Raw genomic sequence first — 23,913 nt, 5'->3', positions numbered from 1 at the left:
ACCATCCTAACCTATATCACAGAATAACTTATGGTTAGTTATTCTCATTATTCTGTGCCTATATATTAGACAGTTGGTTGACATTTGTTAGTAAATAAAAAATAAAATAGGTCAAAATTTAAATGTTTGGTAAACGGTAAATAATACATTATTTACTATAAACATATATTATATATATTTAATTTTAGGTTTAATCTTAATTAGAGTTTAATCAAGGTATAGTCGACTGAATTTATATTCTCTAGTTCTACTGGTCGTTGGAATTTAACCATAGTGAATTTAACATTATCTCAAAATTTGAAATAAGATGACTAAATCAGAAGAAAAACAAAAGCAAGAAGCCTGTGCCTTTCTGAGGGAACGTTATTTATATTTCCTTTCACAATGTTATGGTAATTGCATTTTTTTTTACTTTTTTACCCTTAACACCTTGGCTGTGTTTAGAGATAAACTTATGTTGGGTGAGTTACCAGGCATATCGTCGCCTTAGAACCAAACTATTCTATGTCCACTTTTTTTCGAAGTTAAGGTTGTACTTCTAATTTAGTCTATGTCCAAAGACCTTTCGGTCAATAATATTCCAAGTGCGATTATCCCATATAATATTGTAAATATGGCGTGGCTATTTTATTCTATGTCCACTAAACCTTGCAAATATGCGGACCAAAATATACTATGTCCTCTGGCCCAATAAGAATTGAGGAATTCGTATCACGTGAGGACATAGAATAAGTTGGCTCAAATATTATTTCAGTTACATTTTTAGTATTAGTACATCTCCGAAGTTTGTTTTGATCGCAACCGCCGGTTTGTTTAGTAGTTTATCTTGTGAAAATAGAGTAATAAACATGAGTGATTCAGAAGAGGAACCTTTTCAAGACTCAAAACTTTTAACCGATTTGGAATATATTCCAGTGAGTCAGATCAGAATAGCATATTTTTATTCTTATAAACGTACGGGAATCACAACAACACCTAATAGAGATTTGAGGGGCTCACGAACAATGATAAGAGAAAAGTAATTAGAGATCACATAAACATGTTTCCCCGCGTTCCTTCTCATTACTGCAGGAGCAGTTCCTTAAAAGAATATCACTATCTTTAAGTAAAATGTATGACCTGTACATAGAATATTGTAACGAAAAGAATTTAACTCCAGAAAAAAAATGGTTATATTATAACATTTTCTTAATGTTGTTCTGAAGCTATTTTCTTGTGGCATTTTTATAATCAAGTATATTCAAATGGGAAATAAGCCACAATTTTACCTAAAAATGATTTTATTAACGTTTCGACGCCCAAGTCGGGTGTCGTTGTCAAAATACAAAATAATGATTATTTTGTATTTTGACAACGACACCCGACTTGGGCGTCGAAACGTTAATAAAATCATTTTTAGGTAAAATTGTGGCTTATTTCCCATTTGAATATACTTGATTATAACATTTTCAATGGGGAATTTAATATAGGCTTCCATAAGCCAAAAAAAGATCTTTGTGAGATTTGTTCACAGTATGATTTAAAAAAGGAAGAAAAAAGTTTAAGTGATGAATCCACACAGAAGCCAAACTTTCAGCCCGAGAAGAGAAGTTAAAAGATGCGAATTCCACTAAATCAGATGAATCTGCTGCCATTATTTGCTTTGATATGCAAAGCGTTTTAACCTGCCCCCAAACACAGATTTCTAAAGCGTATTACAAAAAAAAATTTGCTGTTTATAATTTGACAGGTTGTGATGTAATACAAAAGCAAGGATATTGTGTGTTATGGCATGAACTACTTGGTGGAAGAAAAGGTGTAGACATTGCAAGTGCATTGTATCTTTTACTCAAAAAACTTATAGACACAAGACCTAATGTTAGAACCATAACTTTGTGGTCAGATTCATGTGTGCCACAAAATAAAAATTCCCACATGTCAGCAGCCTTATTACATTTTCTTAAGAATCATCCTACTGTAAAATACATTACGCAGAAATTTCAAGTACCTGGTCACAGCTGTGTTCAGGAAGTGGATGCTATGCATAGTGTTTTGGACTGACATCTGAGTAAACTGGAATAGCATAGTCCTCTCGCTATTCTTAAAGCTATTAAGAATGCAAGAACGAAGAAGCCATATAAACTTATTCAGGTGCAAAAACATAATTTTTTGGAGTTTAAAACTTTATCAAATTGTTTAAGTCTCTCTAAGGTCCCATATAAACACGTTGTCCAGATTTCTTACGAAAATAACGCAAATAGCGTAAAATATAAACTAAAGTTTAATGAACCAGAAATGCACTCAGTGGCGTTTTTAAAAGGCAGTTGCAGGCTAAATTCTTCCAAGGCGTTTCTAGAAGGTGTTCCAGATCCTAAAATTTAGTCCCCATCCTTCCCCCCGACCTTCCAGAAGACAAAGTTGCACATATTAGGTGCCTAGCAAATCATTTCTCAGCAATTGATTTACAATTCTGGAAATGTAATATTAAAGACTTTTAAATGGTTTAACTTTTATGTTGTCAATGTTGTTTATTTTCGAGTGTACCTAATACAATAAAAAACGATTAGTATTATTAAAATATTTAACTACTTTTCATTAATAATTTACGTTATATATATTAATAGGTCTGGATCCCGCGTATGAAAAAAAATTGATTAATAGCAAGCTGAAAATTTGTTAATAGCTTAAGGGTGTCTAGTCGGACAAACTTTGATATATGGGAACACTGGAACAGGGGCAGTTTTAATTGTGGAACAGGTTAAACATTTGGAACGGTCAGACCACGAAAACGGCACATGTATTTTGTCCGACAGAACAGATTTAAACTCTCCGAACAGAGATTCAACTCTCATGCAAAAATCAGACTGCTATTTATCACCAAATGGGCGTTTTAATGAGTGGAACATGTAGAATATGTCAAATGACAGGTGATAAATAGCAGTCTGATTTTTGCATGAGAGTTTAATCTCTGTTCGGAGAGTTTAAGTCTGTTCTGTGGGACAAAATAAATGTGCCATTTTCGTGGTCTGACCGTTCCAAATTTTTAACCTGTTCCACAATTAAAACTGCCCCTGTTCCAGTGTTCCCATATATTAAAGTTTATCCGACTAGACACCCTTAAGCTATTAACAAATTTTCAGCTTGCTATTAATCAACTTTTTTTTCATACGCGGGATCCAGACCTATAATATAAGCGTATTATACATAAGCATATTATTAATTATATGTATATTATATTAACATAAGCATATTATACTATTAAACTTGCTTCGTTCTTTCTTTAATTATTATAGATGTTGATAAAGTAATATTCCATATTAATTACTACCTCAATTACGGGTCCAAATTATTCTATGTCCAAACATTGTTGTTTATAATAATTTTTTTCTCAAAAACTGTTGGTAATATCTAATGCAAACTGCAGTTGTTCTAAAGTACATATCATGGTTACTAAAAAAAATAAATTTATTCTCATTTAGTTTACTATTAAGATACTTAAACTTCAAAACTTTAAAAATCCTCTCCTGTAAAATTTTCAAAAGTGGACTTAGAATAGTTTGATTCTAAGGCGACGATATATGTCCCGTAGACTCCATTTGCCACCTTGCGTTATGGTTACGACACAGTTGACGCAGCCAACTGTTTGTGTAGTATGAGGTCTATTTGTCTCGTAATGCAGCTAAGGTGTTAAAACTAATATGTAATTGTAGTAAAGTCCATGTGTATTGTCCATACAATATGTAATTATATGGACAATATTGACCCCTGCAAAGAATAATGTAACCATAGATATATAATACTCTAGATTGCGCCCTGCCATCCTAAAATGGGTGACAGTTGCGACAGAGATAAATGAGCCTATTTGGTCGGTAGTCTCTTTCTAATTCAAGGGGAGTATCGACGACGTCACTATCCTACTCTATCGAGTAATATTTAAATGTTTTGACAGTTCGAGCGGATGGCGACAAGAACTGGTCTTTGGTCTCCGGACGTGGATAATCGTGGTTCGAATCCCATACCAATCTTTACTTTTTTTTATTTTTAATTTAATCAATATTGCGTTTATTAGATATTATTACATCTCTAAAATAAATCTATGCAAAGAAATGTATAAAAAATAAGAAAAACTGTGTAGGTAGGTACCTATAGATTTTTAAAAATATAAAAGCCAATGTTATTTTTTTTTTAATAAGTTAATGGTAGAATAGTATAAAGTAATTGTTAAAAATATTCGTACAAATTACCAATAAATAATATCAACATACTGTACCATCGATTTATTAATTGAATCGGTCATTTCAAAAACAACACGAGTCACATATTCCTAATTTTACAGAAGAGCAAAGAAAACTAACTATATAGTAGAAAGATGGATGAAATGGATGACATCAAAATTCAGAGTTATATTGTAGTTTTGTTCCTAATGTTTTTACTGGACTGGTGTCGTTTTTGCACACAACGTTTATCTTAAAGGAGTCTATTCCTCTCAAGAAGTTAGTTTCTGAAAATTGTGGACTTTGCTGTTTTTGAAATGACTGATTCAATAATTATAAGTAATTAGACATTATTTTTATTTATGAAACTATTGTTACCATTTTTTAAAAAGGTAGAAGCAAAACAAACATTATTCACATCATTCGAATAAGGCCAAATTTATATTAATAACAAATGACTTTTATTTTACTATGCAGTTCACAAATTATGTATTCCAATATTAACTTACTATACATACATTTATTATCTGCTAGATTTATTTAGGTCCATTTTTCAGATGTAAAAATATCTAATAAACGCAATATTGATTAAATTAAAAATAAAAAAGGTAAAGTTGGTATGGGATTCGAACCACGATTATCCATGTCCGAAGACCAAAGACCAGTTCTCGTCACCACCCGCTCGAACTGTTAATACATAATACTCGATAAAGTGGGATAGTCACGTCGTCGATATTCCCCTTAAATTAAAAAGAGACTACCAGCCAAATAGGCTCATTTATCTCTGTCGCAACCGTCACCCATTTTAAGATGACAGGGCGCAATCTAGAGTAGGTATTATATATCTATGGTTGTAACCAGCATTTATGATATTCTTCAGAAATGATAAAAAAAGATACCAATTTCTTGTTTTCTTTTTTTATGCATAAATATGACATTTTTTCAGTGTAAGAAGAAAGTAGTTATATAAATCTTGAACTCCTCTTTTAGAATAAAGTCTACTTTTTTTAGTTAGAGGTTAGAGGATAGGTTTTTGAACTGTGGCAGTTACAAATTTTGATATAAATACAGTGATGAGCACGCTAATAACTGGCAAAATAACGCAAAAGATGGAAAACATATTAAGTTATGAGATAAAAAGAAATGAAACTAGTGGAGGTGGGAAATGTAGCGATAAAAACGTATAAATTTACATTCTATTTATTGTTTCCCATCTTTTGACTTATCAGAGGAGTATGTCAACTAAAACTGTCACTGGCACAGTGGCAGTTGCCAAACTCATCAGGTACGTCTAAAGGTGGTAAATGAATAGAATATAAATTTATAGGCTTTTATCGCTAAATTTCCCACCTACATTAATTTCACTTCTTTTTATCTCACAACTTAATATGTTTTTTATCTTTTGTGTTATTTTGCCGGTTATTGGTATGCTCATCACTGTATAAAGTTCATGGGATAATTTTGTAATTGTGCTTATGATTTTCTTATCTGACATGTGTAGTATCTACCTCCACAAAATTATTAAAATTTAGCAAATAGTAACAACAGTTATTGTTCAAGCAATCTATATAGTGGAATAGGTAAGATTTGTAGCTTTCTTTGGGTTATTCTTCTTTAATATTAGGCCGGCAGCTGGTGTTTTCTGGTAATTAAATATGTAGTTAAAAATATTTATTTATTGTACTTAGGTAAATACCGTTAAAGCAGGACAACGTAGAGGGTCTAAAATCTCTCTATTATTGTATGTGTTAAAATTAATTTTATCAATTTTTTAATAACATTTAACCTCACAGGGACCTCCCTCTTAACGCATGCTTGCATTAATAACTGATGTAGAATAGCTTTTATAATTAATCTTGTTATTGTTAGAATTACTGATACTAAAAGAACTTTATGAAAACACAGTTAGATCTAAAATTACTTTAGGTATACAGTTCAAAACTTTTAAAATTCAGCACAAAATGCAAGCATGTCCCCGCTCTTTTTTTATTAAAAATACAAAATCTAAAAATATTTTTTTAACAGAGTCTTTTCATTAGTACACTTATGCTTGGAAAATGAATTGCACAACACAACAATTAAAATACTGATACACTTAACCCATTTTCTCCTTCTTCCGTATTTTCTTCGTCACTATCATCGCCCAATTCAATAATAAATTTATTTCCACCATTAATGTGGAAGTGCCCAATCTTCTTATAATATTCTTCCACTTTGATCACTTTGGCGATTCTTTTCTGCCAGTCTACTTTGGTAATATTGGCTACTTCTTTTTTAATTATCTTAATTACCTTTTTGTCAAATTTAGGAAATGTATTTGAACGCCTTATACTTGGTTTTAATTGTCCCCAAATTAACTCAATAGGATTGAAAACACAAAAGTAGGTGGGAATTCTCAATATAGTGTTTCCATGCTTTTCGGCAATACTCTCTAGAGCGTATAATTTTCTAAATTGCTTCGTGTGTATAACTTCAATAAGTTGTTTTTTTGTGTAAAAATCTTCGAAATACAAATCATTTTCCAATAAAAAATTTTGCAGGTCAACTTTCTTTGAAGATGTATTTGGTATTTTAGTGAGCTGTCGGGAATGATAGGAAGCGTTGTCAAGCACTATTACGCTGTTTTTCTCCAAGTTTGGGATCAGCGAGTTTTCAAACCAGTCTTCAAAAATGTCAGCTTCCATATTCTTGTGGTAGTCAACGTTACAATCTTCCATTTTCTTCCCACATAATTTTAAAGCATTCGGAACCCATCCCTCACTTCCTCCGCAATGTACAATAATTAGCCGCGAGCCTTTATTTGCAGGCATTTTTGGTATGCACATGCTTGAACCATCTGTTCATCATTTCTTTACTGTATCGTGGGTATCATACCAAGTTCCATCTAAATAATAAATTCTCCTATTTTCTTGCCTATATTTAGTAATTTCTTCTAGGTACATATTACATCTGTTGACTATTCTTTGGCTTTCCATAATTGCTTGACGTTTATTTATTTTTTTGAACTTAAAGCCCATTTTTTTTTATCCAATTTTGAAGAGTTTTCTCACAGTTCATATTTCGACCGGTTGTTTCCAATTTCTTTCTTATTATTTCTATTGTAGGTATTTCATTGCTTTTGTAGCAGTCGTATATTGTGGTTTTCAATAGTTTTACAAGTGAAGGATTTAAAGGTCTTGAAAATTTGTAGTCACATCGTTTCTTGCGATGATAGGGTTCATTTTTAACTATTTTGCATACAGTAGAAAGTGAAATTTCTGTTAAATCAGAGGTGGCTTGTGCCAATAGTGTTTGATCGAAGCCGAATTTCGTACGTAGATTTTTGTATACATTCAAACATACTTGCTGTGTTTCTGCATTTAAATGCATTCGAATCTTCTTTACGAGCTCTTTTTTTTTAGTAATTACATTCACACTAGCACTGGCAATTTCTACAATATCAGCGTTATCGTACGCGATATTTACATTATCCCACGGGCGCCACATCACTATTCACATTAATTAAATTACAATAATCAACACTTGACACTCTCCAAACGAAATACTAAACCAATATTCCAAATAATTACAGCAAACAAAACACTCGTATCACTTAACACACGTACACTCCAGTACTAATACACTGCTAGTTACCGAACTAAAACTAAGGTTTGGCACGAAACTTGTGAATAGATATGCGGGAGGTCTGGCCGTAAAAACTCAGATGCTTTCAAAGGGCCGCTTCTTAAACGTTTGACCTAACATCTATATTTGAAGAATATCATATTTCACCGGCTTAAAGCTATTCCACAATATTTTTTACTTGGACAATACAGTGAAGTTTTTGAAATATGAGAATTATTTTGATACATTGTATCTGTAGTTACTCTGTTATTCTACAAATACAGTGAAACCCTGATTATCCGTGTGCGGATTATCCGGGCTGCGGATTATCCGTGCTATGATTTTCTATTGCTTAAGGCTATGGGTACATAATTTGCAAATATTTTACGGCTATCCCTACCTTTTCTGTCTTTACATGGCAAATTACGTGTAGTAAAATTCACACTGGTATGGATATGTACATATTACTAGAATGTCATTCTACTTGACAATGTCATAACTAGCTTAAAGAGATGGCTTTTGAATGTTCTTGGATAACTGTTATTTTTTGTATAATTGCAAATTATTAATTCAGTTAATAAATGTGATAATTTTTTCACTAACTATGTATTCAGTGATTGTAATAATTTATATTATGTACCTACAACAAAAACTGATACTTAATCGAGAAAAGAGGAAAAGTGTTAAAGTGATTTTTTAATAATATATTGTTACTATGGAACGCTTACAATTTTGAACATCTTTAACAACAAAATACTTGGGTCACAGAATATATCTTGATGTATTCTCTGCTTCTATCTTCCATAAATAATACACAATAAATAACTTTTTATAAAGTTCACCTCTTAAATCAATTATGTATCAAATACACTATATATCAATATTATTTATTCAACAACTAAAAATATTTCCGATTCATGTCTTTTTTTTTAATAATGGCTTTGGCAGAGCCAATTAGCCAGACTTGTTTCTGATTGATTGCAGATTCATAGTCATAAATTTCTTATAACATAAGTACATTCTACAATTTTATTTTTATAGATACATTGGTACATTGTGTAGCTTTTTTTATTTTGTTTTTTTTTTTAATTATTTTACTGTGTTTTTTTATAGATATTTTAATTTGTGCGAAACACTTTTTTTTACTTCTTTTTTTTTTTCTATTTTTTATTTTTGTTCCTTTTTTTTCTTTTTTTTTGTTTATTTTTTTTTGTTATTATTTTATTTTGTGTTTTTTTTAATTTTATTTTTTTTATTTTTTCAAACCACATTAACAAATTATGCCTATTTATTACATATTACGTTTACAACTTGTATTTACATAATTTAACATGTTTATAAATGAGATGAAGAATTTCCATATCATTTGTAAATATTAAAGTATTTAGGTTTATTGGTAAAAAACATTTTAAATCTTTTAATTCCTTATAAAGGTCGTTTATGTTATTTATGTTTAAATGACATTCTAATATGACATGTGTTAGATCTCCGATTTTGCCACAAGTACAATTGGGAGTATCTGCCAAGCCGATTCTATGCATGTAAGATGGCGTAAGGGCATGATTGGCTCTCAATCGATTAATGGTCTTTATAAAATGTCTGTTATATTCTGTGTGAAACCATCTTTTTGAGAATATCCTAGGGTTACAATGAGCAAAATTTGAGCCAGTATTACATTCTCTGTAATGCAATTGCCAATTATTTTTAAGTTTTTGTCTGCTACAAGTATCAATATCTGAAGCTGGAATTAAATTTTTGTTTATTTTTTCTCCGATCACATAAGCTGATTTAGCAAAATTGTCAACTATTTCATTGCCTTTTATTCCCGAATGACCCTTAATCCAAGCAATTGTTACATTTAGTCCTAGACATGTTTTTGTCATTGCACTGTAGTAAGGCGGAATTTGGCTTTTATAGATAACTTCACTGTACTTTACCGTACTTAGATAACTTTCTACCAAATGTATAGATTTTTTAGTTCTCCAGTACCTATGAGTGAGGTCTAAAACTGATAGTTCATGTAGATCTTGAAGGTAATTACCATGGACCTTTATAGGTCCATGGTAATTACATTTTTTGGACAGAATTCGAGTTGTAAATTTATCACTGAGAAATTGGCGGCGTAAATGCAATGGAGGTTCCACTGCTTCATTTTCCATTATTTGGACTGGAGTGGATTTTAAATAGCCTAGGCATAATCTTAAGCATTCATTTTTTTGAATTTCAAGTTTATTTAAAAGTGTATTGGTCGCTGATCCAAACAAATGACAGCTATAGTCGAAAATGGGTCTGATCATGTTACGGTAAAACATCAAAGCAATATTTGGGTCTGCTCCCCAATTTGTTTTACAGAAAGCTCTTAAAATATTTATTGAGTTTTCTGATTTTTTAACAATATGATGAATGTGATCTTTCCATGACAATTTCCTGTCTAGATAGGTACCAAGATACTTAACACAGCTTTTAATTGGAAAATTAAATTTTCCAACGTTAAGATTGCCTTGTGGAACTCTACGCTTTTTTGTAAAGTAACACACCTCAGTTTTTGTGTCAGAAATTGATAATCCTGCTTCTTCATAGCACTGATTTACGATTTCTAATGCGACTTTTAAATTATCCTCACATCTACTTAACAATTTTCCTTCTGTATATAAAACAACATCATCAGCATATTGAAGAATTTTTGTATTGTTGGGTATACTTACTTCAAGATCTATGTTGTACAGGATGTATAAAATCGGGCTTAAAATACTCCCCTGTGGCAATCCAATATTAGTTAGTCGAGGATATGAAAATTCATCATTATTAATTTTTAAATAAGTTAATCTGTTAGAATATAAAGATTTTAAAAAGAGAGCAAATGAATTAGGGATTCCAATATACAACATTTTTTTGTAAAGAATGTCTAAATTAACATTATCAAAAGCAGCGGAAATGTCAAGGAACGCAGCTGCTGTAGACTTATTTCTTGTAAAGTTAAGCTGAATTGACGTAACTAGAGCTGCAGTTGCATCTTGAGTAGACCTAGACTTGCGAAAACCATATTGGGATCTTGGAAGTATACCATCGTGTTCTAACCAATGTTCAAATCTATTTTTAATTATTCTTTCGAATGTTTTTAAAAGACATGAAGACAAGGAGATAGGTCGGTAAGAATTTGGATCACGGTCTGGTTTGCCAGGTTTTTTAATAGGAATTACTTACTTACTTACTTAGTCCTAAGCCTTTCTACCTTTAGGTGTAAGGCTGGTGGAGTTGAGTTTGGCATTGTAGTCTCCATGCTTTCCGATCTTGCGCTAGGTTTCTTGCACTTTCCAATGTCAATCCCTTCTTCTCGACTTCTTTCCTGATTTCATCTACCCACATAACTCTTGGTCTCCCTCTTTTGTTTTTCCCCTGCACTCTCGTTTCGAACACTCGTTTTTTTAGCCTCTCGTTCGACATTCTACACACGTGCCCGAACCATCTAAGTTGTCCTTCTACTATTTTTTCATTGATTGGTTCTAGTTTTAGGTTTTGTCTAATTGTTTCGTTTCGTATTTTGTCTGTCCTTTTTCTGTTTGCTATTTTCCTCAGGAACCTCATTTCCATAGCATTGACTCTGGATTTTTGTCTCCCCGTCAATGTCCATGTCTCGCTGCTATACATGATTGTTGGTCTAACTACTGATTTAACGACTGCCGTTTTTACTTTTTCCGGTATCCCTTTTTTCCCAAAAAATGTTGTTTTCATAGTGTTAAATAAGCTTCCTGTTCGTCCCATTCTCTCGTTTATTTCCATGTCTTGTTTACCATTTGATTCGATTATTACTCCTAGGTATTTAAAATATTCCACTTGCTCTAGTTGTTTCCCGTCTAATTCTATTGCGTGTGTCTTCCTCGTATTTGAAATTATCATTGTTTTTGTTTTCTCTGTATTAATTTTCATATTTATGTTTGATAGTTCTTCTTCTAGGATTTCAAGTGATTCGTGTTCTAACCAATGTTCAAATCTATTTTTAATTATTCTTTCGAATGTTTTTAAAAGACATGAAGACAAGGAGATAGGTCGGTAAGAATTTGGATCACGGTCTGGTTTGCCAGGTTTTTTAATAGGAATTATCAGGTATTATTTCCAACTATTTGGTACTGGTATCTTATTTGTCCAAATATTGTTGAAAATGTTTAGTAGTGAAATTTTATGTTCGATCGGTAAGTTGTACAACAGCGAATATGACACATTGTCTATACCTGGAGAAGTATTATTTCTTTGTTCAAGGGCTCGATGCAATTCCCATAGATGAAAATTTTCGTCAAAATTGTGGTTTTGTCTGGATACTGTTTGAATATCTTCTTGTACGTTGTCATTTGGAACCCATGCCGGAGCAATTTTTCTGTGGAAATCTTGCAACCATGTATCTTCTGGATCAATAGGTAGTCTGTTGGCTTGTTTGCGGTTTTTAAAACAATTAACTTTTCGCCAGACATCTTTTAATGGTGTTCTTGAGTTTAGGCTTTCGCAAAAATCAATCCAATTCTTCTTTTTTTTCTGTTTGAAGATTTTCTTTGCAACAGGGTCAAGTCGTTTATACTCTATTAAATTTTGGAGCGTTGGATTCTGTTTATAATTAATGAACGCATGTTTTCTACTTTCAGCTGCTAGTTGACACTGATTATTCCACCATGGTTTCGGAATATGGCTTCTGTTTTTTTCGTTAATGGAGGAATATTTTGGAATAGCGATGTTGGCTGCCTGGTTTATATTGGTTAACAATTCTTCGTAAATTAATGGAACTTCCATTGTTTCCAAAGTACTGGCATAAGTCATCCAATTGGCTCTGCTAAGGTTCCATATTCAATGTTTTCTACTGGATGTGGCTTCTTTTGCGGAGAAACTTTGTGATGAAATAATGATTGGCACATGATCAGATCCATGAGGTTCTAGTAGAGTATTCCAATGGAAATAAGAAGCAAAATCTCGGGAACAAATGGTTAAGTCTACAGCAGAAGGTTTTTTGGAAATAGCGAGAGTGGGAGACCCATCGTTTAAATATTCTAAATTACAATATTCTATAGCATCTAGAAGATCTTTACCTAATATATCATCAACTTCGCAACTCCACGCCAAATTGTGTGCGTTAAAGTCGCCTCCTATTATAAATGGTTTTGATATATTTTCTAAAAAATTTATCCATTGTTGAATTGAAACTTTATTATTGGGTTCATTATATAAAGAAATTATATGTAAACGTTTTCTGAAAGGTGAAATTTTAATGGGAATACACTTATATGTAAACGAATACGTATTTGGAAAATTATTTCTTCACATTGTATGTTAGATTTCAAAAGGCTGGCACATCCGCCATATCCATCAGGGCGGTCAGCTCGAAAACAATTAAATTCTTTAAAATTATAATATTTTCCCGGTTTGAACCAGGTTTCAGATAATAGAGCTATACTGATATCGTTCTGATGGAGTAAATATTCTAAATTCTGTTTATTAGCAACTGCCGAACGACAGTCCCATTGTAATATGTTTATTTTAGTTAGGCCTGCGATTTGATGTTAGATTTTGGTTAAAATGGTTACTAATTAACTGAATTACATCAGATTTTGAAATATTAAAATTATTATTTTGTTTAATTGAATTAACAATTGTAAGAACTGATTCTAAAATGACATTTATTACAGAAGAATCTAAGTATTCTGACTGTGAATCTGCAACGTTTAAGTTTTGTTGATAGAATTTACTTTTAACTATTCCCTCAGAATGTTTTGGAGGGGAAACTACATATATTATTTCTTTTCTGGCTATATCAGTTGGGTCTGGACTATTTGGCTTCTGCCTTTTATTTGGCCTACTGGTGTTGGTGTGAGGATTAAATATAAATTTAGCAAAGTTATTTCCTTGGGTAGAAGTAGAAGGTTGTGAATTTTGTGAAAAATTTGTATCATTGTTTGTTATATTTGACCAAAGAATACTAGCATATGAATTCTTTGGTATATTTTTATTTGCATCGTAAAAATTAACGTTTGTTAAACCCATCGTCTCTTTTATTAACTTTTGTCGTGTGAATTCTGGACACGCGCTTAAATTCGTAGTCAAGTGATTCCCCTTACAGCTGAAACATACTTGTGTGAACTCAACTTTTGTACAATTTTTAGAATTATGAGGTTTTTGGCATCTATTGCATCTTGGCTGACTCCTACACTGACTGCCTAGGTGGCCGTCCCTAAGACAGTTAAAACATAACAGAACTTTCTGTTTATACACTTCAATTTCTTTAATAACCTTATTTATGACTACATATTTAGGTAACGTTTGCGATTTAAAGGTCACAATACAAGATTTAGTAGGGACATATTCGACAATTTTTTCCTCATTAACAATTTTCTCCAATTTACGCGTAATTCTTTTAACGTTTGCAATTTCAAATATACAATGACTATCATACTGTTTTATTTTATTTTTTATATACTCTTCAGAGAAATCTATGTCTATGTCTCTAATAACTCCTTGTCTGTGTAAAATAAATTTTGGAATATACAGATCCAAATTATTTGATCTAAAAATTTCCAGAGATTTGTTTTTAACAAGATTATTTGCAGTTTTATAGTCTTTGCATTTGACTCTAATTCTATTACGGTCGATGGCATCTATACTGGAAATCATATTGTCTGCTTCAGGAAAGTTAGACAAAATAATTTCACCAATTTTTAAAGAATTGATTTTACCTTTAAAATCCGTAGAACTGTTTTCAATGTAAACGTGATATGGACCTCGGTCAGTACTGTTAAATAAAAATGCTTGCCTTACCTCTTTTAAGTTCTGTTTTGTTTCATTATTAACATTCATCTTCGTTGTATTTGGATCATTTGGATACTGGTTGTTGTTGTTTTTGGTTGTCAAATTTATTGGAATGGGAGTACTTGCAAAAAGTTCCATTTGTTCGGCATCATTTTGGCTATCGAATATAATAGGTTTTCTGGGCGGTGGATCAGGAGGCCTACCTCCGCTATTGACACTCATATTGCAGTTGTAGGCGCTTCAGCAAACGATATTGCAGTCGTAAAAAATTCAAATTAAATTAAGACAATGGGGGTTATCTGTAGTCTCAATTATCGTTGTACCGAAGGTACGTCCGATTTCTATAATTACTACTACAAAACTGTAGAAAAAAACGTCGAAAACTAATATTCTTAAAGAGCAATTTAAAAGATCGGTTTTCACTTTGACGTTTTTCTGACAATGCCGATTCATGTCAAATAATTATTTAAAATTGTCACTGATTGTCAGTGTCTGACTGACAATATTCTGTTCGACTAAAGGGCCGGTTGTTCGAACGCTAATCAACAATGATCATTATCAAATAATTAATTACTGTCAATGTCAATTGTTAAAACATAATTAATTACAATTCTGAGACTATAATCAATTAATATAACAATAATTATTAACATAATTAATAATAAATCTCATAATTGTAATTAATTATGTTTTCAGCAACCCAAACAAAGTTGACATTGACAGTTTTGGTGACAGTAATTAAATATTTAATAATGATCATTGTTAATTAGCGTTCGAACAACCGGCCCTAAGTGCGTTGTATGACAAAGATAGATTTGGAAAATATTACCACGGACATTGTGTTCATTTTTTTCGAATCCTGAAAAAACCAATAAATATTTTTGAAAAATTAAACGCAGAATGAAAGACTAAATTATTACCGAGGGCCGAAAGTCCCTTAAAATAAATAAAAAGTTTATTTTGAATCAGATATTTGAAATTAAAAATAACACTAAATTTTCTCTTAGTTTCTCACCCCTGTAACTTATTAAAATAAACATTATAGAAGTTCTCAGTGACTTTCGGCCCTCGCTAATAACGTAATCTTTCATTCTGCGTTTAAATTTTTTAAAAATACTTATTAGTTTTCTCAGGATTCGAAAAAAACGAATCCCCATTTGAATAGCATTGCAGCCGAAAAAACGTACCGATCCTCTTAAATTGCATTTTTGAGGTTTTGTCAAAATAGCGTCACTGTAAATCACTCGCCGGAAACTCTATACGTGGAGAGGGAGACTCATAATGAAAGATTTATTTTTTCTGTTGTCTTTTTATGGTAGGGCTATATGTATTGATATACGTACATATGTATTACAATAAGAAATAAATGTTCGGATTATCCGTGCTTTTCAATTATCCGTGCCAACGTCCAGTCCCGAGGAGCACGGATAATCGGGGTTCTACTGTAATTCAAATATTTTTTATATCTACGGTATTAGTCCATTCCAAATCTTTCTTATAAATGCAGTTATAGCCACAACGATCATATTTTAGCAGATAGAACATAAAAAGTTGTACAAGAAGACACACAGGGGAATATATTGTAGGTATTTGAGAGATGGATGTATTTTGTTTATACTTTTTCAATGTGTTATTCTACATTTTTGTTTTATATCATTTGAAGAACTGTATTCAGTTCCTTTTCCAATTTTTGTATTTACATCACCCATGGCCATGGCCATGACTATTGACATCTCCCAGTTTGGTTGTGTCTAATGCTTGTTCTACTTTACTATAAAATTGCTTGAGTTGTTCGCCATCTTTGTCTCCAGTGGGCGTGTACACTTAAATGACATTTACCTTTGTTTGATCAGTTTTTAATGTTACCATTATTATCACTCTCTCAGATATTAGCAGACATCTAGTCACATATTTTTGGAGATATTTATAAATTAATCTTGCTACTCCATTACAGTATTTCTTGTTGTTACCAGATTAATATATTTTGCACTTATTAATTAATGTTTCTCGTGAATTGGGTAATCTGGTTTCATTGTCTCAGTATGTTGATGTTGTCTCTTTATTTCTTGAACAACGTTATGGATTTTTCTTGTTTGATTTATCGATGGCTTGGTATGAAAACCGTGTAAGTTCTAAATGTGCTCAGAATCAAAATATGTAAAGATAGTTTTTTGTTCTTAGGCTAGAGTGTGCAGAAATTCAGTTTAAAGGCTCTCCTGTAAAATTGTGTGTAAAATGAGATACAAGGTTTTCATACTAAGCTATCAATGTATACTTAATGTTTTATGTTCCTAGTTTTATCTTGAGTTTTCTTTTGTGTTTGTTGTTGAAATGATGTTTTCTGTATTATTCTCACAAGTATTTTGCTGGATAACAACCCAGCAAAACTTGTGGTATGTGTGTGATGGTGTGTTCATATCGGAGACCATCGCATCGTATCCTAGCCTAGACAAAGTATCGTACTCTTCATTTTTGTGAACGCTCGCATCTAAAATAATGCATTTATTTTACCTGGCGATCGATATGGTACAATCGATACTAGGGAACGAGGGTCGGCGCCTCGTTGTGAGCGCTCACTGATACTCCCATTCTGACGGCCCCTATTCTCTAATAGATTATAAGGTTTATTTTGTAAATCCATGACGATGTTTAATAGGGAATCTCTTAATAGAATAATAAAGAGGTTTACCACTGCCTTTTATATTTTTTTGCAGTTGATTGCTTTTCTGTACTTTTTTTTCCGGGAAGCCGTCCGTGCATGCACCCCGGTGGCTCTGCAGCTTTTCAGCTTATTGTGCTTTCTTCCATTTGTTCTCATGACACCCAATCCAATATAGCAGTGCCCTTCACTAGCCTGTAAAGGTCCATTGGGTTAGTGCCATACACTGTCAGACTTGGTTTGCAGTCTCCATATATTATTTGCCTCTTACGATCCAGCGCCTTGCAATCGCACAATAAATGTCTGACTGTCTCTGTCTCTCTATTGCATAGTCTGCAGCTGAGATCTCCGTTATATAGTCCTATCGTGTGTAGGTGTCCTTTTACTGGAAAGTGCCCAGTTAAGAAACCTGTAGTGATTTTGAGCTGATTCCTGTTCATTTTGAACAGTTCTTCAGCTCTTTTTGCGCATGTCTGAGGTATAAATCTCTTTGCATGCTTTTGGGTGGGAATTTCTTCCCAGTATTCTTTGTGCTGTCTTCGTATCCAGCCTCTTAGTCGGTCTCTGATTGTGCTTTTGGGCACTCCCAGTGCCGGTTCTGGACCAAAGTATCTTGTTGATGTCCAGGCACCCAAATGAGTTTTACCTCATTATGTTCAGCCAAGGTGTCAAGTTCTTCGCGGCATTCCCATGCAAGCCTTGAGGTTATCCTTTGGTGCTTTAAAGCCCTCAAGGCCGCTTGGCTGTCTGAACAGATATTGATTCTCTTATTAATGTAAGTCCTCAATCTGTTTATCCGTGTAAAGTGCAGGATTGCATATACCTCCGCCTGAAATACAGAGGTATATTCTCCTAGTGCTAGTGGGATGGAACCGTTATAGTTCCTATCCTCACTATATACTCCTGATCCCGAACCATCTTCTGTCGGACCCATCTGTATACCAGGTGTGGCCCTCATACTTCAGATGTCTGCCAGGATCTTCCCATACCTCTCTGGAGTGTACTTCCACCTGGAAAGGTATTTCCATTTTATATTTGGGGATATAATGGTCTGTTATTATCTCCCATATTGGATCCTCGCATATATCTTTGATGCTGAAGTGTCCTTTGAACACTGAAATTTTGCTTTGATTTCCCTGCAGTCTATGTAACCCCATCCTTGCCTCGCCCTTCACTGTGATGTGTAAGGGAGGAAGGTCTAGTAAGGCTTCCATTGCTGCAGTTGGTGTGCCTCTCATTGCTCCTGTTATGCTGAGACAGACAAGCCTTTGTATCTTGCCTAACTTCTCTATAGCATTTCTCTGCTGCACCTTTGGCCACCAGACCAATGCTGCATACGTTATTGTGGGCTTTACCATCATGTTGTATATCCAATACATCATGTCCGGTTTAAGTCCCCATGTTCTGCCATGTGTGCGTCTGGCCACCATTAAAGTGGCCATCACTCTTTTGGTTATTCGTTCCAGGTGCTGATTCCAGGTAAGCCTTGAGTCTATTATGACTCCTGAGATATTTTATCTCCCTCTCCACCTTTAGGGAAATCCCCATGAGATTCACAGGTCCTATTCCCTCTAATTTTGTACTTCTGGTGAAGGCTACTATTTTGGATTTGTGAGGGCTTACGGACAATCCTACCTCACTTGTCCATTTTGATACTACGTTCAGGGCTTGTTGCGTGTTATCCCTGACAGTTGTATTGAACTTACCCTGTGCCAGAATGACAAAATCATCTGCATAGCCCAGGACATTATATTTTTTCCTGTTGAGCGTTCCAATCAGTCCGTCCATAACCAGATTCCACACTAACGGAGATAATACACCTCCCTGTGGGCATCCTCTGGCAACCCGTGCTGACATGGTCTCGCCCATCAGTGTCGAATATACCACGCGGCTTTTAAGCATGTATTATATCCACCTGCAGCTTATTTCATCCACTCCTTTCAGCCGGATGGCCTTTGTGATAGCATCGAATGATGTGTTGTTGAAGGCTCCCTCTATGTCGAGAAAGGCTCCCAACATCACCTCTTTGTTTTCCAGAACATACTCCACCCTCCGCACTAGATGGTGCAGTGCTGTTTCTGTTGATACACCTGGCCTATATGCATATTGGTCTTGTTCTATTGGTCTTTCAACCAATATTCCATCCCTAATATGTCTATCTACCAGTTTTTCCAATGTCTTTAGTACAAAGGACATCAGACTTATTGGTCTAAGGAACTTTGCAGTCATACGTCCACCCTTACCAGGCTTAGGTATGAATGCTACCCTTGTCGACCTCCAAACAACGGGTACATATCCCAGACACATTTGCTTGTACATTGCTTCTGTACCTTTTTGCAAAAGTACAGGATAAATCCCATCCGTTCCCGGTGATTTATATGGTTTAAATGAACTTACTGCCCATTTTATTTTGTCTGGTGTAACCATCTCTTTTGCAGCTCTCCAGATTCCTCTATTTCCATATTTCATGGTAACTGGCCCTTCTTGCTGTAGAACTTCTGGTGTCATCATTCTGGTTACTGACCCAGGGAAGTGAACATTGAAGAGTTCCCTCAGCGTCTCTTCACTGGTTTGTGTGTAATCACCTGTCTCCATCTGGAGCGTGGCGATAATGCTCTTAGGTTCTTTCGAGAGAACATTTTGGAGTCTACCCACTTCTGCAGTCTGTTCTATCTCCTCGCAGTGCTTCCTCCATGATTCTCTTTTGGCTTACCTTAGAGTCTTGTTATATTCAGTGAGCTTTGCGATATTCGTTCCACTCGCCTGATCTCTTTGCAGAATTGAATTCTTTTCTCGCATCTCTCCTTCTTTTAGCAAGTTCATTGTTCCACCAGGGCACTTTCCTGTTGGAGCTGAAATTGTTCAGTAGCCATATCTAGCTCTATTGTGTTCCTTATCCCCTTTATAACCCCACGAAAACTATATGTCAGGTCTTCTTGATACGCTTCCCAATCAGTTTTCCTGGGGTTTCGATAAGTCTCTGTTTCGTGCTCATAGCCCGTTATTTCAAAGTAATATGTGTCTGTGGTCTGAGAAACTCGCCTCATCAGACACATGCCAGTTCCTAACGATGCTGTACAAAGGTAGGTTTGTTGCCTACATTTAGTATGTCTAAATTATATTTCATAATAAATTGTAGGAAGTGCTCACCTCTTTCGTTATTTCCGGTGCTCCCCCAGCTGATGTGATGTGAGTTGGAGTCACAACCGTTGATTATCTGTGATCCTTTGCCTCTGCAGTCTCTCATCAGCTCCTCCAATTCCCATGGTGGTGGTGGGTTAGGATCATTATAGGGCAGGTAGGCTGATCCGAGTATTATCTCCTTCATTCTACCTCCCTCTGTAACTTTTAGTTTTACTGCTCTTAGATTCCTGGAACAGAAATTAGTTAACTTTAATGTTGCTTTTAGCTATTATGCAGGTTCTTGGTACTTCAGCGGATCTACTGTAAATCAGTTCTCCACTTATCCCTGACAGACCTTTTATTTTACCCTGGTTTACCCAGGGTTCTTGGATGAGAGCAACATCAAACCTTTTGCCACAGCAAGTTCTGCCGAAGCTGCCTTACTGTGTTGAAAGTTGGCTTGGATCACTCTCACCTTTGCGATATCCATCTGTCTCCCGCACGATCTTGAATGCTACCCTTCCCATCCTATAAAAGGCCTTGAGTTGGGTCTGCTTCAAAGTCCTAAGGGAGACCTTGTCGATCGAGTACGCAAGGATTTCTCCTTGCCCCTCGACATTCTGGCTTTTTTTTTCAAGTCCTTGGATTCGATTTCCTGTACTTACTACATCTGTCTTGGGTCTAGGACGTTTCATCGTCGCCGTTTCGATGCCGCCAGTTCATCGCCGGCCGATTCATCGCCGGCCGGTTCATCGCCAGTCAGTTAATCGCTAACTGATATACATATTTCCGAATTTTCGACCAATTTTCGACAGTTATATTTATTATTTATTTTTAGTATTAATTAGGAATTCTAGGAAATGCGAGATATGACCATTCCCGTTGCCATACTTAATCTTTTAATAGACTTTTAAACTTTTATAATATAAAATATAATTTAACACTACAAATTTAATACTATTTAGTATCAAATTTAGGGGAAGTAGAAATAGAACAATAAATTAATATAATAATAGGTTTGTTCCAGCATCAGTTTCAAACGGTTTGAAACCATCAGCGAATAGTCGACCAGCGCGAGTAGAGGGGATAGCACTGGTGACTGTATTATGTTCTCTCACTGACCAACTGTTTGCTGACGGTTTCTGACTAGTTTGACTGTTTGCTAGAACAAACCTATTATTTTTTATCTTTTTATTTGTCATAAGTTTTGAACTGAATTTAACGTCGTGTCATGTCATCTCCCATAATACAAAATCAACTGACTAACTGGCGATGAAACGGCCGGCGATGAAACGGACGACGATGAAATGGACTGGCGATGAACGGGCGGCATCTTTCGGCGGCGATGAAACGTCCCATTCCGTCTGTCTTTAGGGTCAATTTCTTAGCTGTAGAACAAAAGGGTGCCCTGCTACTTACCAACTTGTCCGCAGGTAGGTGTTAAATCAGTAATTGGGGGAATGCTTACACCAGCACTCGTTCGTTGAATTTCCTGTTGGTCCACAGAATCCTCCCTTCCCACCGGTAAACTGGGTTGGGTATTCCACTATCTGCCACGTGGGGAAGCACCCTCTAGGGCTGTATAGATTCTCCCGAGAGGGGAAATAAGGTATATAAGCTCCACCATCAATAAAGATTTAACTGATGCGGATTTTGAAGAAATCATAACATTTCTCTTGACTCAATTCGATGGGTGTGATTCATTAATATGAGGAAAAATCAATGTTTTGGACCAGATATTTTGAAGGTACTCACGGGAGGGCCCGCAGACGTTCGGATACAATTAGCGTCTCTTTGCAAAGACAATGACGTCAACTTTGCAAAGTAACAAGACACTTACTCAACACACACACTACACATTACACCTGGGTTAGTGATATATATATATATATATATATATATATATATATATATATATATATATATATATATATATATATATATATATACATATATATATATATATACATATATATATAATCGGTTCATAACGTTCTACGACGTCTTCCGATTCCCAATCGCCATTGCTCTCGATCGCAGCACATGTCTTCGTTCAAGCCTCTTTCTCTGATTTCCCTATGGATTCCTTCTATCCAGCTTTTCCTAGGTCTTCCTCTTTTCCGCCGTCCTTTTGGTTAGTGATAAGTTATACAATTACGTGGCTAAAGGTTCTAGTTCTAAACCAAGGTCAGAATCAGGGAAAAAAATATTTTGAGGAAGATGATTCAGCTTTTTATTGTTGATTATAAAAGGAAAAATTGAATAATATGATTGATTTAGTGGATGTCACATATATCTGAAAATAAGTCGTTCATTGGTATTATTACCAACTGCTGTTATATTCATGGGGACACATTAAAAAGTTAAGAAGGAATAATACTTTATTTTTTTACATACTTTTTCATTTATTTCATTTATTTGGAATTTTTAAAGTCATTCTAATAAAATATCACTTTTGAGATTTAAATGTTTAAATCAAGTTACATTGTTTAGGTCATTTTTAAAATAAATATAACTTAAAACATTTTATTTTAGATGGAAAAAAGGAATGCAAAATACATATGTATGAAAACACTCAAACTCAAGGGACGATAAAAGCAGTAGATTCCAATTTTGAAAATATAATGGTCAAGAATTTAAAGGCTTATTATCCTCCACCAATTCAGAGTGCAGTTTTAAGAACTAGTGATATTATAACAATTTCTTTTAGATAGGCAATATTACCTAGAATAAACAAAATTTTATATTATTATTTACATTTTGAAATATATGAGTTTGACTGGATGTTGTAGCGTTTCATTTTTCTAGTAATAGCCGCCCTCAAAATATTGATTGTGTTGTAGTAAGATACAAAGTATTCTGAGTTTCCCATTTAATTAATTTCGTCTGTGTTTAGACAGTGCAAGTACTTTTGCCATGGAACCTTATAAACACAGACACACTTTCTTTCTCGAAGAACTTATTAAAAATATTTATATTATGAACATTTTCAAGTTGTCTTGAAAAGTGAGCTTTAGAGTATAAAATACTCAGACGCCAAGTAATTAGTCTTTTAAATACAGTTTTGTACCGAGAACTCGTATTTTGTACATTATTTCATTTTTGCCGACGAGATAAGAAAATATCTTGACCACTCAGGCGCGGATCCAAGGGGAGTCAATTGCCCCCTCCTTGAGACATCGCCTGGTGTCTACTGACACTTTTTTTAAGAAAGAGATCAAGGTTGAAAAAGAATAGTGAGTTTTGTGTCCTGTTGATGAATAACTGCAACATACTTAAAAATATGGGAGAATTCCTTGGAATCGAAAATTATTAAAAGTCTTTGGAACATAACAAATGAAAAATTTCCACAATAAATCTGTTTATTACCATCTATTCAATGCCAGAGACCAGATAAAAATAGTAATTGAAGCTGCTATGTTATGGTAATTTGTTTTCTAGAAAGGTTTGTATTGTTGACTGCAATAAAGTAAGCCGGTGGTCTCCAATAGACGCTGTAGGCCGCGTACAGCATCACGCCGTAAGAAAATTATTCATTTTCGTTACTTT

At 34.2% G+C, this 23,913-nt stretch overlaps 1 protein-coding gene across 1 annotated transcript; it reads left to right on the top strand.

Annotated features, from left to right (window-relative positions):
* The first annotated feature begins 30 nt into the window (after positions 1–30).
* LOC114340328 (uncharacterized) lies at positions 31–23,148 on the top strand. The gene is made up of 3 exons (XM_028291067.2): positions 31–136; positions 189–392; positions 22,900–23,148. Exons 2-3 carry the CDS (start codon positions 308–310, stop codon positions 23,076–23,078), a joined length of 264 nt encoding a protein of 87 aa, XP_028146868.1. The 5' UTR covers positions 31–136; positions 189–307; the 3' UTR covers positions 23,079–23,148.
* Positions 23,149–23,913: the final 765 nt, after the last annotated feature.

Source organism: Diabrotica virgifera, chromosome 7 (assembly GCF_917563875.1).
Source record: "Diabrotica virgifera virgifera chromosome 7, PGI_DIABVI_V3a".
Lineage (NCBI taxonomy): Eukaryota > Metazoa > Arthropoda > Insecta > Coleoptera > Chrysomelidae > Diabrotica > Diabrotica virgifera.
Note: the sequence above shows the minus strand (reverse complement) of the source record. Positions and strands in the feature narration are given on the sequence as shown.

Excerpts from the sequence above, each read along its gene's own strand:
- LOC114340328 (XM_028291067.2), top strand. The coding sequence starts at position 308 with ATGACTAAATCAGAAGAAAAACAAAAGCAAGAAGCCTGTGCCTTTCTG. Across the intron at positions 393-22,899 it reads TTTCCTTTCACAATGTTATG|ATGGAAAAAAGGAATGCAAA; the intron begins GTAATTGCATTT and ends ATTTTATTTTAG.